Source organism: Oncorhynchus keta, chromosome 32, assembly GCF_023373465.1.
Source record: "Oncorhynchus keta strain PuntledgeMale-10-30-2019 chromosome 32, Oket_V2, whole genome shotgun sequence".
In the NCBI taxonomy this organism is placed as follows: domain Eukaryota; kingdom Metazoa; phylum Chordata; class Actinopteri; order Salmoniformes; family Salmonidae; genus Oncorhynchus; species Oncorhynchus keta.
Genome location: NC_068452.1, coordinates 25,037,264 through 25,053,363, shown reverse-complemented (window position 1 = coordinate 25,053,363; position 16,100 = coordinate 25,037,264). Strand labels below are relative to the sequence as shown.

Sequence of the window (16,100 nt, the reverse complement as noted above, 5' to 3'; positions counted from 1 at the left end):
TCAAAGGAGCAGTACGCACGCTACGTTAGGGATGCCGCACTAGGTGGTGGTGTGTTCTGTGTACCATGCGTTCAATATTTTCAAAACGCATATGCATCTGGTGGACATGGGGCAACTTGGCAAACGCACGCGGGGGAGTGGTTTGTTTATTTATGGGTCATTTCAGTGGCAACAGAAATTGTATTTGAATTCCATATGTTTTTATTTGTATCTTGAAATTGAATATTATTTTTATTTTGTAACGCACACATTTTATTCATAAATTGAACTTATTTAATGATTTCAAACCGAATTGAATTAATATTGCATTCAGTTTTAAAATTCAATTGAATATTACAATTAAATATTTATATATTTAGTTTCAATGTTGTAGATATTGCATTCACTGTCTGTGTACCTGGTTTGCAAACTATAATTTAAAGTTGGGTGCAGGTACTGTTTATATTTAGGTCCAGAAGCTCCACAATACTTTTGGGCTAATATTTTCTAAAGTAACAGGAGCTCAAGCAGTAGAACATTCGAAATACTGGTACTCAGCTCTGGTGCGCTCCTGCCCAAATCAAGCGCTGCAATTTTGCCAGCCAGGAATGGTAGAGGAGGACAGATTAAAGACTGTTGGCACACTTAACCAAAGCCTATAGAGACCCACATTTGGAAGTGTCATAATAACCATAAAACCTAGCAGTCAAACGGAAACGGTTCCAGTCGTTTTCCACCATTCATTTTTCCCATAAGGGATTTTAGAAACACTTCAAAATAAGGGCTGTGTTTTATGTAGGCTTACCCTGGCGTGAAGTTTTGATAACCATTTAATTCTCTCTCGGAGAAGGTGACTTTTATCAATATATTCGTCTCCATTTACTCTCAGATTACAACAATTTGCATCAAAGTAGACATCATGAAAGACTACAAATCCCTGCAAGCTCCTGCACATCATCTCTATCGGACACCTTTGCGAACAGGTATTACATCAATTTAAAACTTGCACAAGACAGTTCGCAGAATTGTTAATTTAAAGACATGTTGCCAATTCATTCATTACTACATGGTAGTTAATCTAGAGATTCTTAGCGTTGCCTCGATTATGCAGTCTCATCCAGATCATCGTGGCATTTGTAGTTAATTAGTATTTCATTTTGGGGGATTAAATACAGCCAAATATATTGATAAAAGTCACCTTGTCCTATGGTGATTTACAGTTATCAAAACGTCACACCAGGGTAAGCCTACACAAAACGTAGCCCTTATTTTAAGTGTTTCTAAACTCCCCTATGGAGAAAATGAACAGTGGAAAACGATAAGAACCATTTTCCCATTTTGACCACTAGGTTTTTAATGGTTATTATGACTCACAATGGTACTCTATGGATAAATTCAAGAAGTTCAAAAGGACTGCACCCTGCTTGGTTATCAAATACCGCTTAAAGTACCGGGGCCCTCATTTATCGATGTTGCGAAGAAAAGCTTAAAAAAAAATTAAAGTTCGCAAATACAAAAAGGTTGGTATTTAGCAATTGCTCGTATGCTTGATTTACACACACCTGTAAGTATTTTGCCTTGATAAATCAGACACGTTCTAAAACACTGAGCTAGTACAAGTGAAGTCTCATTTACATAAAGAACCACCCTAAATGACCATTTATGGTCACAAACCTTCCCTTTAAAGCTGCAAGGAATGCAACTAATTTCTGTTCGCCAACATGGAGAAATCAAAGAAAAAAATTACTTTTCAGACGCAGAAATAGAACCTTTGATCACCAAAGTGGAAGCAAAACAATCCATACTTTTTAGAGCACTCAGCAATGGCTTGACAAATAAGATAAAAAAATATTGCTTGGGAGCAGGTTAGTGCTGTGGTAAATAACAGTTAATGAAATTAGAAAGAAATGGTTTGATTTAAAAACATATGCCCAAAAAATATTATGATCCAAAAAAGGGATATAAGTGCAACAGGAGGAGGGCAGAGTGACTTCACTGTCTGCTATGGACCAGCACATTGGCTGCATAATTGGAGAGGTCTCACATGGAACCCAAACTGGTTGCCATCATGCATAAATGTATTTTGTCGCCAAACGCATGTTAAAATATCAAAACAAACTCTGAACCAATTACATTACGAAAAGCATTAAACCTTTATGGCTATTTAGCTAGCTTGCTGTTGCTAGCTAATTTGTCCTGGGATATAAACATTGAGTTGTTAGTTTACCTGAAATGCACAAGGTCCTCTACTCCGACAATGAATCCACACATAAAATGGCCATCGAATCGTTTCTACTCATCTCTCCTCCTTCCAGGCTTTTTCTTCTCTTGACTTTATATTGTGATTGGCAACTTTCATAAATTAGGTGCAGTATCGCCACTGACCTCATTCGTCTTTCAGTCCCCCACGTGGGTATAATCAATAAGGAGTTGGCACGGGGGTACCTGCTTCTATAAACCAATGAGGAGATGGGAGAGGCAGGATTTGCAGCGCGATCTGCAGCGCGATCTGCGTCACAAATAGAACTGACTTCTATTTTAGCCCTTGGCAATGCAGACACTCATTGGCACGCGCAAGCAGTGTGGGTGCAATAATTGAATAATATAGATTTCTACATTTATTTTGCTACACGCGAGCAATGTAGTCATCCTGTGATGCAGTCCTGAAACAACAAGAAGACATCAACACATCAATTATTGGACTCAAACAGCAGCTGGGGGATGTATGCAACGGCCTGATATAGAAATCAATCATTGAAAGAACTTGTTGATTGTGTCAAACATGTGAGACAAATTCTGGCACAATGTAAATGTGTTTTCCTTGTCGATTTGATTACAATATTTGGAAGATCAGATACCTAAACCCGGTGTATGATATTGACTCCTCAGTGCCAGGGCTACGGGTGGTGGGATACACTCCCTCTCAGGCATGGGCTCATCAGGTCTCAGTTGGTCATTCAGTGGAATTACATTTTTGATTGCAATGTCGTGGAGCACACTGCAAGCCTTGACAATGTAGAAAACCTAAAAAGGAATTTGCACATTGTATTACATTAATGTAATGTCATTTGAAGATATGTCATTTCATAGGCATATGAAATTAGTATTTGTATTGCAGTGTGCCTGTTGTCCCAGACAAGCACAGCTAACGTCCTTTCAGCAGGCCTATGGTGCGCTCCACTGTTGTTCTGGTGTGTGTGTGGGCTTGGTTGTACCTTGCCTCTTGTTGGTTTGAGGGTCCAGGATGATGTCTCTGGTTTTGAATCTGAATTTAGAAAACTGAATCTGAATGCATCTGAGAAGTTGAATACAGTGCATTCGGAAAGTATTCAGCCTTATTCTAAAATGTATATAACTTATATATATATATATATATATTTTTTTATCTAATCAATCTACACACACTACCCCACAATGACAAAGCGAAAACAGGTTTAGACATTTTTGCAAATGTATTTATTTTTAAACCCAAAAAAACATGATTTACATAAGTATTCAGACCATTTGCTACGAGACTCGAAATTGAGTTCAGGTGCATGCTGATCCATTGATCATCTTTGAGATGTTTCTACAACTTGATTGGAGTCCACCTGTGGTAAATTCAATTGATTGGACATGATTTGGAAAGGAACACACCTCTCTATATAAGGTCCCACAGTTGACAGTGCATCTCAGAGCAAAAACCAAGCCATGAAGTCAAAGGAATTGTCCGTAGAGCTCCGAGACAGGATTGTGTCGAGACACAGATCTGGGGAAGGGTACCAAAACATTTCTGCAGCATTGAAGGTCCCCAAGAACACAGTGGCCTTCATTGTTCTTAAATGGGAGTTTGGAACCACCAAGACTCTTCCTAGAGCTGGGTGCCCGGAAACTGAGCAATTGGGGGAAGGGCCTTGGTCAGGGAGGTGACCAAGAACCCGATGGTCACTCTGACAGAGCTCTAGAGTTCCTCTGTGGAGATGGGAGAAACTTCCAGAAGGACAACCATCTCTGCAGCAATCCACCAATCAGGCCTTTGTGGTAGAGTGGCCAGATGGAAGCCACTCCTCAGTAAAAGGCACATGAAATCCTGCTTGGAGTTTGCCAAAAGGCATCTAAAGACTCAGACGATGAGAAACCAGATCCTCTGGTCTGATGAAACCAAGATATAACTATTGGGCCTGAATACCAAGCGTCACATTTGGAGGAATCCTGGCACCCTCCCTATGGTGAAGCATGGTGGTGGTAGCATTATGCTGTAGGGATTTTGTTCAGCACTAGGGACTGGGAGACTAGTCAGGATTGAGGGAAAGATGAACAGCGCAAAGTACAGAGAAATCCTTGATGAAAACCTGTTCCATAGAGCTCAGGACTACAGACAGGGGTGAAGGATAACCTTCCAACAGGACAACGACCCAAAGCACAGAGCCAAGACAACGCAGAGTGGCTTCGGGACAAGTCTCTGAATGTCCTTGAGTGACCCAGCCAGAGCCCGGACTTGAACCCGATCGAACATCTCTGAAGAGACCTGGAGCGACACTCCCCATCCAACCTGACAGAGCTTGAGAGGATCTGTAGAGAAGAATGGGATAAACTTCCCAAATACTGGTGTGCCAAGAAGACTCAACACTGTAATCGCTGCCAAAGGTGCTTCAACAAAGTACTGAGTAACGGATCTGAAAACTTGTGTAAAAGTCATATTTCAGTTTTGTATTTTTTTTTAAATGAGCAAAAAAATCTTAACCTGTTTTTGCTTTGTCATAATGGGGTATTGTGTGTAGATTGATGTGGGGGGAAAACAATTGAAACTATTTTAGAATACGAATTTCTATCTGGAATAGTGTATCTGAATGCGGTGCCGCAGATGAAATAAGTCGCCGTTCTTCATTCATTATCAATGGAGAAAGCGCAAAACTGCGGAGGACAGCAGAGGGGGATGGTGGGATTTGTGTGAAGCATTAACACAATCACAAGTTTAAGCACTCGCCGTAATCAGCAGGTTAGGAAGAGTACACAACCATTCTAGGAAGCACTCTGCCACAAATGTGCACATTTGATCTTTTCCAGCTCCACACAGCGTGGTGGCGAGTCAATAAACAAGTCTAATCTAGGCAGGTAGTAAGGAGCGCACATAACAATACAGGCTCCAGACATCACAAACCAGCAAAAAAACACACTCACAAACACACAACCTCGTGTGATGGATAGCTGTCGGATATATTAGCCACGATTTACAGTTCTTTGAGCAGCTACAAATGTCGAACAAAGTTGGAAATTGTTGCACCTCCGTCTGTAATTTTCTTCCCGCATGTTTTGCAAATTTCAATCCGTATTTTGTTGATACAGCGTCGTCTTTATACCCGAAAATAATACTTTTGGGTATCATCATTCCAAGGGCTCCATCTGAATTCACCCGCTGGCGTTCCTCTGCACTGCCACACACAATTTGATTGGCTGCTGTCCGATTCAAATAATTGCAGGCGTGTGCAGTAAAATGTCATTAAAATCATCACAGAACCATTGAGCACATAACATAAGGCAGCATCTCTTCATATTTATTTTGGGTAGGACAAATGGAACGAATAGATAGATATAGATCTATATTATTTGCATTATGCATAATGAATGTGTAGAAATTAATTATCCATTAATAAAATATAAAATAATTATATTAATACATACACAACATATGACAAATTAGTGCTGTGAATTAAAGTGAAATGTACAAGTAAAATTTGTATTTCACCACAAGGTGGCACTAGTTCATTACGGTTGATGTGCAGTGAATTTCTTGAGGCTGAGCGCATATATGAGCTCCTTTGTGTGTGTGTTTTTTTTCTGTGCTATATCTATACAGGAATGTGCAGCTGACTCCAAGTGCCTGTATGTTTTAAACTCGCAAGTGTGCAGTCTTGTTTTTCCCAATGTGGATGCCTGTTTGTGGGTGTGGCTGGCATGAGTGTGTTCATGTATTTTTAAGCATATGCAGCTGTTTCAGTTGAGCTTAATGCCTTTTGTGTTCTTCACCTACAGGTTTCTGGACTCTGTCATATCTTCCTGCTGAGCGCGCTGGAAATTCTTGGCCACGTTCCCAGCAGCGCAAGGTCATGGCTAAAAGGGATCCAGCTTTTGTCAAATTAACTTAAAAAGTAAATTTTCGCATTTTACCACACCCTTTTCCTCACCTTAACCTAAAAGTCTCATAACCTGCTACGTTAATTATACTAACCTGCTGCGTAAGTTCTAACCTGCTACGAAAAGTCAAATCGGACTTTAATTTGACAAAAGCTGGATCCTTTCTAGCCATGACCGCATCGCAGCCTCCTGGGGCTGATTTAGCTAATGTTCCCACCCAGGAATACAGGACTTCTGACAGCAACTAGACCAGACTCTCTCTCTTTCAAGGTCACACTCCCGTCAGCCTCTCCCGGGCTGTGGCCCAGAGTCTGCCCCCGAGGCCAGCCAGGAACCTCTCCCTCAAAAGGCTGTCTCCCATCTTCCTGGAGCTCCCAGAGAAACAGCCACTCTCTATTAAATGACAATTACTCAAAACTAAGCCTGCCACACCCCATTTTCTTTCTCTCCCTCCCCTGACCTCTCTCGCCCCACATGGTCACCACTAACATTTCACACAACAGAACTCTTTCTCATGTTAGTCTGGAAGCAGTTAAAACCATGCTGTTAGACGTGAAGGCCAAGGTTAAATGGAGAAAGTATAATGGCAACATTTGAATAGAGCTTTTTCATGTTGAAACAAGTATTTTTTAGACTTTGTTAGAGCATGTTTGGATTAAATATCAGTCTTCGATTACACCTCATGCAGCCATGTGGGATTTTGAAAGATGGCAATAGGCCTGGAAAGTGAAACGTGTCAGGACATGTTTTTCTACATACAATACATGCACAAATATTAACTTTCGTGTGCACACATTCACTCGTTTAAAAACACACACAAAACGCATTGGATTCTTCAGATATTTCATTTATTTTATAAAAAAGGAATGCATTTAAAAATACAAAAAATTATGTACCACTATTAGTGTTTAAGCTGTACCGTTTTGACACAGGCATCGTGCTACTGGACACAAGACATTCCATACATGAACACAGTTCTTACATACATACATACATACTGTACATACTTACATACATAGCCATTCATATATTTATACAAATAATACAGGGTTAGGCAACACATGAATGAAGTGATAGGTATGTTTGCGCTGTCTTTGAAGAAACCCAGGCAATATGGAATCTGCCAAAGTGCTTTCACTATTCCTACTGGTCTGGCCTAGCCTGGAATCTAAATGTATATGCTCAGTTTATTGTGAAGTGAAACAATTGTGTAACAGAGCATATTAGTTTGGATTCCAGGCTAGGGCTCGCTGTCTAACTAGCAGGCTGTAAAAACCTGCATGGAAATATGATGAGGACCAGAAGCGTGGCCAAGTGAGAGTGAGTGTGTGTCTGGACAAAGGCAGATGAGGTTCTTCCCGAACAACAGGAACCGCTTCATGAAACACAGGACTTCCTGTCGTAAGAGGAAGTAGAGTTTATTTAGGCATCTAAGAGAGTAAAAGAGGACGGACGACCTCTCGTGTGAAGGGAATGGAGACCCGTGCTCCCCTTTAAACGGGATCTTCTCTCGTTTATGGAGGGGGATTATTGGGATTGGGGAAGATGAGATGTGTCTACTCTGGACGAATCCCATGTCTTCCTGTGTTGAACAGGACACTGTACTATTTTTCAACCATTCTACCTGGACTGGCTTGGGGGGTGATATTCCTGTTATTTTGTTGTGGTCTGTTTTTAAGACTTCGCAGTGAGATTGAACTACCCTGTTTAATCCCACTCTCTGCACATCAATGACAAGTCAATGATCAATAATACTGTCAAAAATAGAGCGGTCTCGCTCCAAACACTTCATACTTACATTCAGGCCCATTCCCCTGGAGCAACGCCCAATAATAACAGAAAGCACACTCTGCCACTTCGTTGCTATAACGTCGTTAAGACAACAGCCCTGTTGGTTATGGGCTGCTGGGTAGCTGTCATTGAGTGAAATTTATCAGGGCCAACTCACTTCAGGAAATGTGTTTTCTGACTGGGCCTTCCTCTTAGGAAACGTTAGTTACAAAAGACAACAGTAGAAGCGAGAGGGACAGATTTAAGTGGGCGGAGAGAGAGAGAGAGAGAGAATGTTAATGAACAAGCTGAACTTACTGGAGTACACCAATACACATTAGTTCTTACAAAGGAGTTAGAATGTCATGCAATATACGTAAGCAGAGTACTTTTGTTTTTTGCAGTTAATCAAAGGGGTCTATGCAGATTAATATATGAGGATATATAGCCCTGGTTTAGAGGGGTACTTGTAAGGGTTTTGGCCTGCATGGAGTGCACTACTGAGTGAGGACAAGTCACTGCCTGGGTGCCTCACGTCTCTCTATATGAGCAATGGCCTATGAGTACTGCATGTATGGATACATATATAATTCACTCAGGGAAACGTCTGTGGTTTAACCTTTCAAGAGGGTGACAGCCATAAACAATCACACAACGCTTACATGTCTACAAAGTGCAATATGTGAAAGCTTTACCATTATCAGGGCGCAGTAAAACACTCCAACAACTCAGCATCACGATTATGTATTATGCATATGGTGTCTGTGGATTTGGCTTTCCATAAGAGAGTCCGCATACATGTAAAACAAGTGGACATGCAGAACATGAATTCATGTATCATTATAATCAAGACTCCCTCAACAAAGATTGTGACTCCACTCTGTGAAAGTCCCTAAGAAAATGTTTAAAAACATTGTTTAAAAAAAAAAAAAGGCTCAGCTATGATTGTGAATTCATTGAATAATAGTGAATTCACTCGAGGATGATTGTGTTGTCACGCTCTTGTGGGGAATCGGTTGAATGCTGATTGTGAATTCACACAGGTATGATTGTAATGAGAGTCAACGATGTTGTGACATCTCTCCAGACAAACAGACAGACCGTCTTCTATGTGGCAGGTCTGGAGTGGGGATGGGGGTTCACAGGTGTGCTTTCCTCTTTAAGTCTCTTCACCTGCACACAGCCCCATCACACACACTATCCCTCTCACACACCAAGTCTAACAGACATACACGCACACACCTTCACATTCAGAAACACACATTGTGCGATTATAGCATTGAGTCAGACACAGGTGGTGCACTCTGCCTGCATGATGGGCGTGGTCTGGTGTTCGTGTTTGTTGGTACAGTGCTCCATAGAGCTGGAGCTCTTGAGGGGCACCAGGCATCGGTCAGTGGGGCGCCCGCTGGTCAGCAGCCCCCAGCAGCACAGCACACGCAGGAACTCTTTTCTCATGTCCTTGCTGCGTAGCGTGTAGATCAGTGGGTTGAGTGCCGAGTTGAGCATGGCGATGCCGAAGAAGATGTCTGCCTTGGAGAGGACGGGGCAGTCCAGCCTGCGGCAGGAGGTGTCCAGGAGGAGGACGGTGAAGGCAGGCAGCCAGCACATGATGAAGACGCCCAGCACGATGGTGACTGTCTTCAGCAGGGCGTAGGCCGGAGAGTTGGTGGCCTCCTGGTGGCTGGAGCGCACGATCAGGTAGATGCGCACGTAAAGGATGCCGATAGAGAGCAGGATGATGCTGAAGATGGTGACCACGAACAGGATGTACTTCTTGGAATAGAGGGGCAGCAAGGCCGAGCACTCAGGCAGGTTGTTGATGCAGTTCCAGCCGATGATGGGCAGGCCCCCCAGGAGGATGGAGGTGACCCAGCACGTCCCGATCAGCAGGAACATACGACACGTCCTGTTAGAGCCGTAAACCCTAACCTTGGTGATGGCGATGTAGCGCTCGATGGCGATGGCCAGCAGGCTGAAGACGGAGGCGGCCAGCGCTATAAAGGCTGTGCCCTCCCGGATGAACCACTGCACCGGCACCAACTCAAAGGTCCTCGGCCCTGATAGGAAGATGTTGGCGATGTAGGCTGAGCCGGCCAGCAGGTCGGAGAAGGCTAGGTTCCCGATGAAGAAGAACATGGCGGTGTGGAACTTCTTGTTGCGGAACACGGCAATGAGCAGCAGCAAGTTCTCCAGAATGATGATGCTGCAGATGATGACGAAGACGATGTTGAGGGAGCTGAGCTGGGCCTTCCCGTTGGTGCGCTCCTCTAACTCCTCCCAGGTCATGTCCTTGGCAAACACATAGTAGGCATGGATCAGGGTCCGGTTGTAGTACTGGGAATACTTGCTCTTCATGGCAACAACGGGGTGGCAGAGCACGGTGGCTTTTCGGCAAAGAGTCATTCACACAGTGGTATGGTGACGGTAGAGCTGGTCTGGGCCGATGGTCATTCTCTCAAGAGGAGACGTCTGGGAGACAGGGGGAGGACGCAGGGCAGGCAGGCTGAGGGGAGGGACTGTGCCCGTCCCAGAATCACGTCTCAGTGGCCCAGGAAGCCTGGTTGGGTCACCTGCAGAGAATCAGAGAGACATGGTCAGGATTATCAACAGGGCATACAATAGTGTGCATTGTGTGATTTTAATCAATTATGAGTAGGCATTGGTTGATGATATCATTGGAAACACTTTTCTTTACTACAAAACATAGAAACGCACAATTTCCACATATGTTGATGTTGGGGTTGTGCTGGAGATGATGACTATGAAGCAGAATTGTTTTTTTTAAATGTCCCTTTAAATAGACATTTTAAAAGAGGGAAAAAGGTTGATTCAAGTGTCGACTCATCTAGGGGAGACAAAGTAATGAGTTGGTCTGTGTTACAGTGACATAGTTTATTAAGGTCAGACTTGCTTAAGACACAAATCAGAGCAGTTGTGTGTGTGATGTGTGTGTGTGTGACTGATTCTTACTGCCATAGGGCCTGCTTTGGCCTGTGAACCTGGGGTGATCAGACATTTCTTAGGGTTCAAAAATAGATCCAATCTGGACAGATCTGGCATCTGCCCTCAGGCACAACTCTCCCCTGAGCATTACACAGAAAGTACTGTGTGTGACCACATGTGCAACTGCTGCAAATACACTGTGTACTTTGTCCCTTTGCTACATCTCCAGCTAAGCACCCACACAGGCAGACAGTTGCTGCTTTTGTCTGTGCAACAGGATTGGAATGACAGTAGAGAGATAGTGTATTAGTGTTGAGCATTGAGAGACTCAAGGGCAAGGTTTACGTCATCATAATAACCTATCATGAAGAGTTACACTCTTTGACCTGTAATTCCTATGAAAATCAGTACGAGGAAACATAGGAAACAGAGATTTTTCTTCCAGAACAGTAGCTTAGACAGAGATCACCTGTAGGCTGTAGCCTCAGAACCTAATGGTCCATCAGGCCAGAACAGACAGCAGCTAGGTCTGTCCGTCTACCGAGGATATTCCGCTCACCATTTCTAAGCACCTTGCTGTCAACACTCTGCTCCGTCACACCATCGTTGTCCGGACTGAGCAACATTTAACTCCATTGAAGTCCCTCTCTAACACCAGCATAGCAGCATAGATCGTGGATCAGCCAGACTAGGGCCAGGGGCAGGCCGCAACGTGATGTCCCCCAAAACACTGGAGGGCATCTCACAACCCTACCAGTAAGTAAACAACAGAAAGATGGGGACTTTCCAGACTTGTGGGAAGTATATAATTAACCAATCTAAAGTGAAAGAAAACATCTATTCTCATGATCATTGGTTAAGATAGTTGTAAAAAGCCACAGTTGGGTCATAACATTTTAATTAGCAGATGTGTGTCACTGGTTTTCAGATCCACTCTACCCTTAAACATTTACATTCAATAATTAATAAATAATTAAGCCGTTTGTTCATTTGAATGGTACAGTTTAAAAAATAACTTTCAAACAAATGCATGCAAATAACACACTGGTCCACAAAGAAAGCTTGGAATCAGTAGTCAAAAGTCAAAACAGTGTTGAAAGCAAAAGGAGGGTCTGTTAAAACAAAAATAAAAGCTGTCCAGCAGTAAAGAGGTTCTGGAAAGCTGATTAGAGTCTGAGCCCTTAAATACGTAGACGTAATGAGATGCCTCTGGAGAGCAGCTCATAGTAACCTGATCCTGATGCTTTCACAGCACGCCTCCTCTCTACAGCCTGAGCTGCTGCTGCCTGCTTCATTTCCCTAATCTAAACGCTTTTACTGCCGTTTAGGTAGCTAGCTAGGTAGTCTAACTGCCGTCCCGTCTACTGGGCTGTGACAAACCTCAGTGAGGGTAGAGAGAGGGGCTGGGGAGAGTGGAATGAGCGGCGTGCCCATGTGGAATGGTATCTGGACACAAAGGCAGGAATCTGAGACGTCGCTGTGACGCACACAAAACCCTCATGCACTCGTGTGCGCACACACACACACACACACACACACACACACCACACACACAGTCCCCCACATATAAGCCGTCAAGGCTTTCAACGTCATGTGCCAGTCCATGCACCGTACACAGGAATGAAATGTACTGAACATAGCCCTATACACTCTTTCACATACACACACACCTAAGAGTATATACACTCGACACAGAGAGCGGAGGAGAGCAGCACACGAGTCCAGCTGCGCACACACACATAGGTTGAACACACACACAGCTGATCTTGGCTACCAATAATAACCAGCATGCTCTGCTGTTTCCTCAAGCAGGAACAAAAGAACAATAGTCTCCTTCGGTGTGGAGGAGCTCTGCCTTCCAGCCTGAATAACACAGCCACACCAAGCCATGCTGGAGTCACTCCCTCCCCGGTCAGACTACTCCCAATAGGGCTGCTGCAACTGTATTAGCCGTTGGATGTGTGCTGATGTATGCCCATTTTATGCTGGGGTCAAATCCAAATGTCCCCTCTGTGGAACAATACAGTTGATTCAATTCAATTAATATATTCCTATTTCCTTATCGGAATCATAGCATCAGGTCTCCTACCGCCCCCCGGTTTCCTGTGTCCATAAGTAGAGAGAAATCAGGGCTTGAGGCTGAGTGCCTCTGCCAGCCGCACCAGTGTAATTACATCAGGTTACATTACTACTGCAGACGGTAATGATGTTGTTATTGGAGGAGTCAATATAAACCAGCTCTCTAAAAATGGCTGAGATTGAACGGAGCAAAGAGGACATGGTGTTTTGGAAGCAGCTTCTTCTTTCCTCTCAGCTCATCTTTGAGTTAGTTCTCTTCAGATTTCTAAGGAGAGTTTCCCAGGCTGTTTTCCGACTTGCAGCTCAAGTCCCCGTCAGACTGTGCATCGCCGTGGAGACCTTGGCGTGCCACGTGACATCTCCGTGATCAGGGGATTTGACAGCGTGTGAAACCTGATGGGCTGGTTTACCTGCAGTGCTGTTGTCTCGTCCCTTGATCTGCCCTGTGCCACACAGGCCCAGACGTCTCCACGGCAACTAGCTGACAGACAGGACAAGCGAGCAGCAGACTTCCTGCTCCACTGCTCTGTAGTCCCGAACATCATATGGCACGAGACAAAGCTGTGCACTGTGTTGACCCCTCATACATCCCACATCACTGTCATATCCCTGCTGCTGGAGCCCTAACAGATAAACACATGCTCAGCACCAAGACACACCTGCCAAGATTCCTTCCTTCCCTCCCTCTCTCCCCTGCCTTCAACAACAGGGTGTGATGAGAGTGACTGAGTTTATCGATTACACAGAGGTAGGCCTAGATCCAATGAGAGAACAAGTCTGTGTGCCATGTGAGATTTATGTGGCTCCACTGGCAGGTTTTACTCTGGTGCAAGAAGCTAAAGCCTGAGGCTTCTGTATTTCCATGACTGAAGGCCCTACTCTAACCCACATTAGTGTTCAATGGTCTACTGCAGGACCAGGAACCTTGTTCAAACAGTACATGCTGGAGAATCGTGTCTCCACTGTGAGTGTGTAAAAAGAGAGAGCGAGAGAGAGAGAGAGAGCAAGAGAGAGAGAGCAAGAGAGAGAGAGAGAGAGAGCAAGAGAGAGAGAGCAAGAGAGAGAGAGAGAGAGAGAGAGATGGAAGGATGGATGGATGGATGGATGGATGGATGGATGGAAAGAGTGACAGGAAATAAGAGATAAAAGGCAGCAGTGAGAGACAGGAAGACAAGCACCAGACATACATTTCTCAGGTGTCATTCAGAGACAGGAAATCAAAAAACGCTTCAGGGAGCACATTTACATCAAGATAGGAGCCGAAGACGAATCACCAAACGTGTATGCTCATGCTGCATAGCCTAGATATAGGGTCATTATCAAAGCCATGTAAACTCAGCAAAAAAAAGAAACGTCCCTTTTTCAGGACCCTGTCTTTCTAAGATAATTCATAAAAATCCAAATAACTTCACAGATCTTCATTGTAAAGGGTTTAAACACTGATTCCCATGCTTCAAATCCAAGTGTATTTGTCACGTGAGCCGAATAAAACAGGTGTAGACCTTACAGTGAAATGCTTACTTACAGGCTCTAACCAATAGTGCAAAGAAGGTGAACAATAGGTAAGTAAAGAAATAAAACAGTAAAAATAAAGTGAAAAATAACAGTAGCGAGGCTATAACAGTAGCGGGGCTATAACAGTAGCGAGGCTACAAACAGTAGCGAGGCTATAACAGTAGCGACGCTATAACAGTAGCGAGGCTATATACAGTAGCGAGGCGATATACAGTAGCGAGGCTATATACAGTAGCGAGGCTATATACAGTAGCGAGGCTATAACAGTAGCGAGGCTATAACAGTAGCGAGGCTATATACAGTAGCGAGGCTATAACAGTAGCGAGGCTATAACAGTAGCGAGGTTACATACAGTAGCGAGGCTATAACAGTAGCGAGGCTATATACAGTAGCGAGGCTATAACAGTAGCGAGGCTATAACAGTAGCGGGGCTATAACAGTAGCGAGGCTACAAACAGTAGCGAGGCTATAACAGTAGCGACGCTATAACAGTAGCGACGCTATAACAGTAGCGAGGCTATCTATATATACAGTATACATACAGTAGCGAGGCTATAACAGTAGCAGGCTATAACAGTAGCGAGGCTATAACAGTACAGTATAACAGTAGAGGCTATATACAGTAGCGAGGCTATAACAGTAGCGAGGCTATAACAGTAGCGAGGCTATAACAGTAGCGAGGCTATAACCACATACAGTAGCGAGGCTATAACAGTAGCAGGCTATATACAGTAGCGAGGTAGTGAGGCTATAACAGTAGTGAGGCTATAACAGTAGCGAGGCTATAACAGTAGCGAGGCTATAACAGTAGCGAGGCTATATACAGTAGCGAGGCTATACCAGTAGCGAGGCTATATACAGTAGCGAGGCTATATACATTAGCGAGGCTATCTATATACAGTAGCGAGGCTACATACAGTAGCGAGGCTATAACAGTAGCGAGGCTATAACAGTAGCGAGGCTATATATATACAGTAGCGAGGCTATAACAGTAGCGAGGCTACATACAGTAGCGAGGCTATATACAGTAGCGAGGCTATATACAGTAGCGAGGCTATATAAAGTAGCGAGGCTACATACAGACACCAGTTAGTCAGGCTGATTGAGGTAGTATGTACATATAGGTATGGTTAAAGTGACTATGCATATATGATGAACAGAGAGTAGCAGTAGCGTAAAAGAGGGGTTGGCGGGTGGTGGGTGGGACACAATGCAGATAGCCAATGTGCAGGAGCACTGGTTGGTCGGCCCAATTGAGGTAGTATGTACATGAATGTATAGTTAAAGTGACTATGTATATATGATAAACAGAGAGTAGCAGCATCTTAAAAAGAGGGGTGGGGGGCACAAAATGCAAATAGTCCGGGTAGCTATTTTGATTACCTGTTCAGGAGTCTTATGGCTTGGGGGTAAAAACTGTTGAGAAGCCTTTTTGTCCTAGACTTGGCATTCTGGTACCACTTGCCATGCGGTAGTAGAGAAACAGTCTATGACTGGGGTGGCTGGGGTCTTTGACAATTTTTAGGGCCTTCCTCTGACACCACCTGGTGTAGAGGTCCTGGATGGCAGGCAGCTTAGCCCCAGTGATGTACTGGGCCGTACGCACTACCCTCTGCAGTGCCTTGCGGTCAGAGGCTGAGCAATTGCCGTACCAGGCAGTGATGCAACCAGTCAGGATGCTCTCAATGGTGCAGCTG

At 44.0% G+C, this 16,100-nt stretch overlaps 1 protein-coding gene across 3 annotated transcripts in view; it reads right to left on the bottom strand.

The window, feature by feature from the left end:
* Window positions 1-6,924: 6,924 nt before the first annotated feature.
* Window positions 6,925-16,100, bottom strand: part of LOC118365415 (sphingosine 1-phosphate receptor 2-like) — a 34,344-nt gene continuing 25,168 nt past the window's right edge. For 2 of the 3 annotated variants that reach the window (XM_035747589.2, XM_035747591.2), the window contains exon 2: window positions 6,925-10,436. In XM_035747589.2, the coding sequence (XP_035603482.1) occupies window positions 9,148-10,269 (1,122 nt within the window). In that variant the 5' untranslated portion in view covers window positions 10,270-10,436 and the 3' untranslated portion in view covers window positions 6,925-9,147. Of the gene's footprint in view, window positions 10,437-11,368; window positions 12,853-16,100 lie in introns of those variants that run through there. The other variant, XM_035747590.2, reaches the window with a different exon arrangement.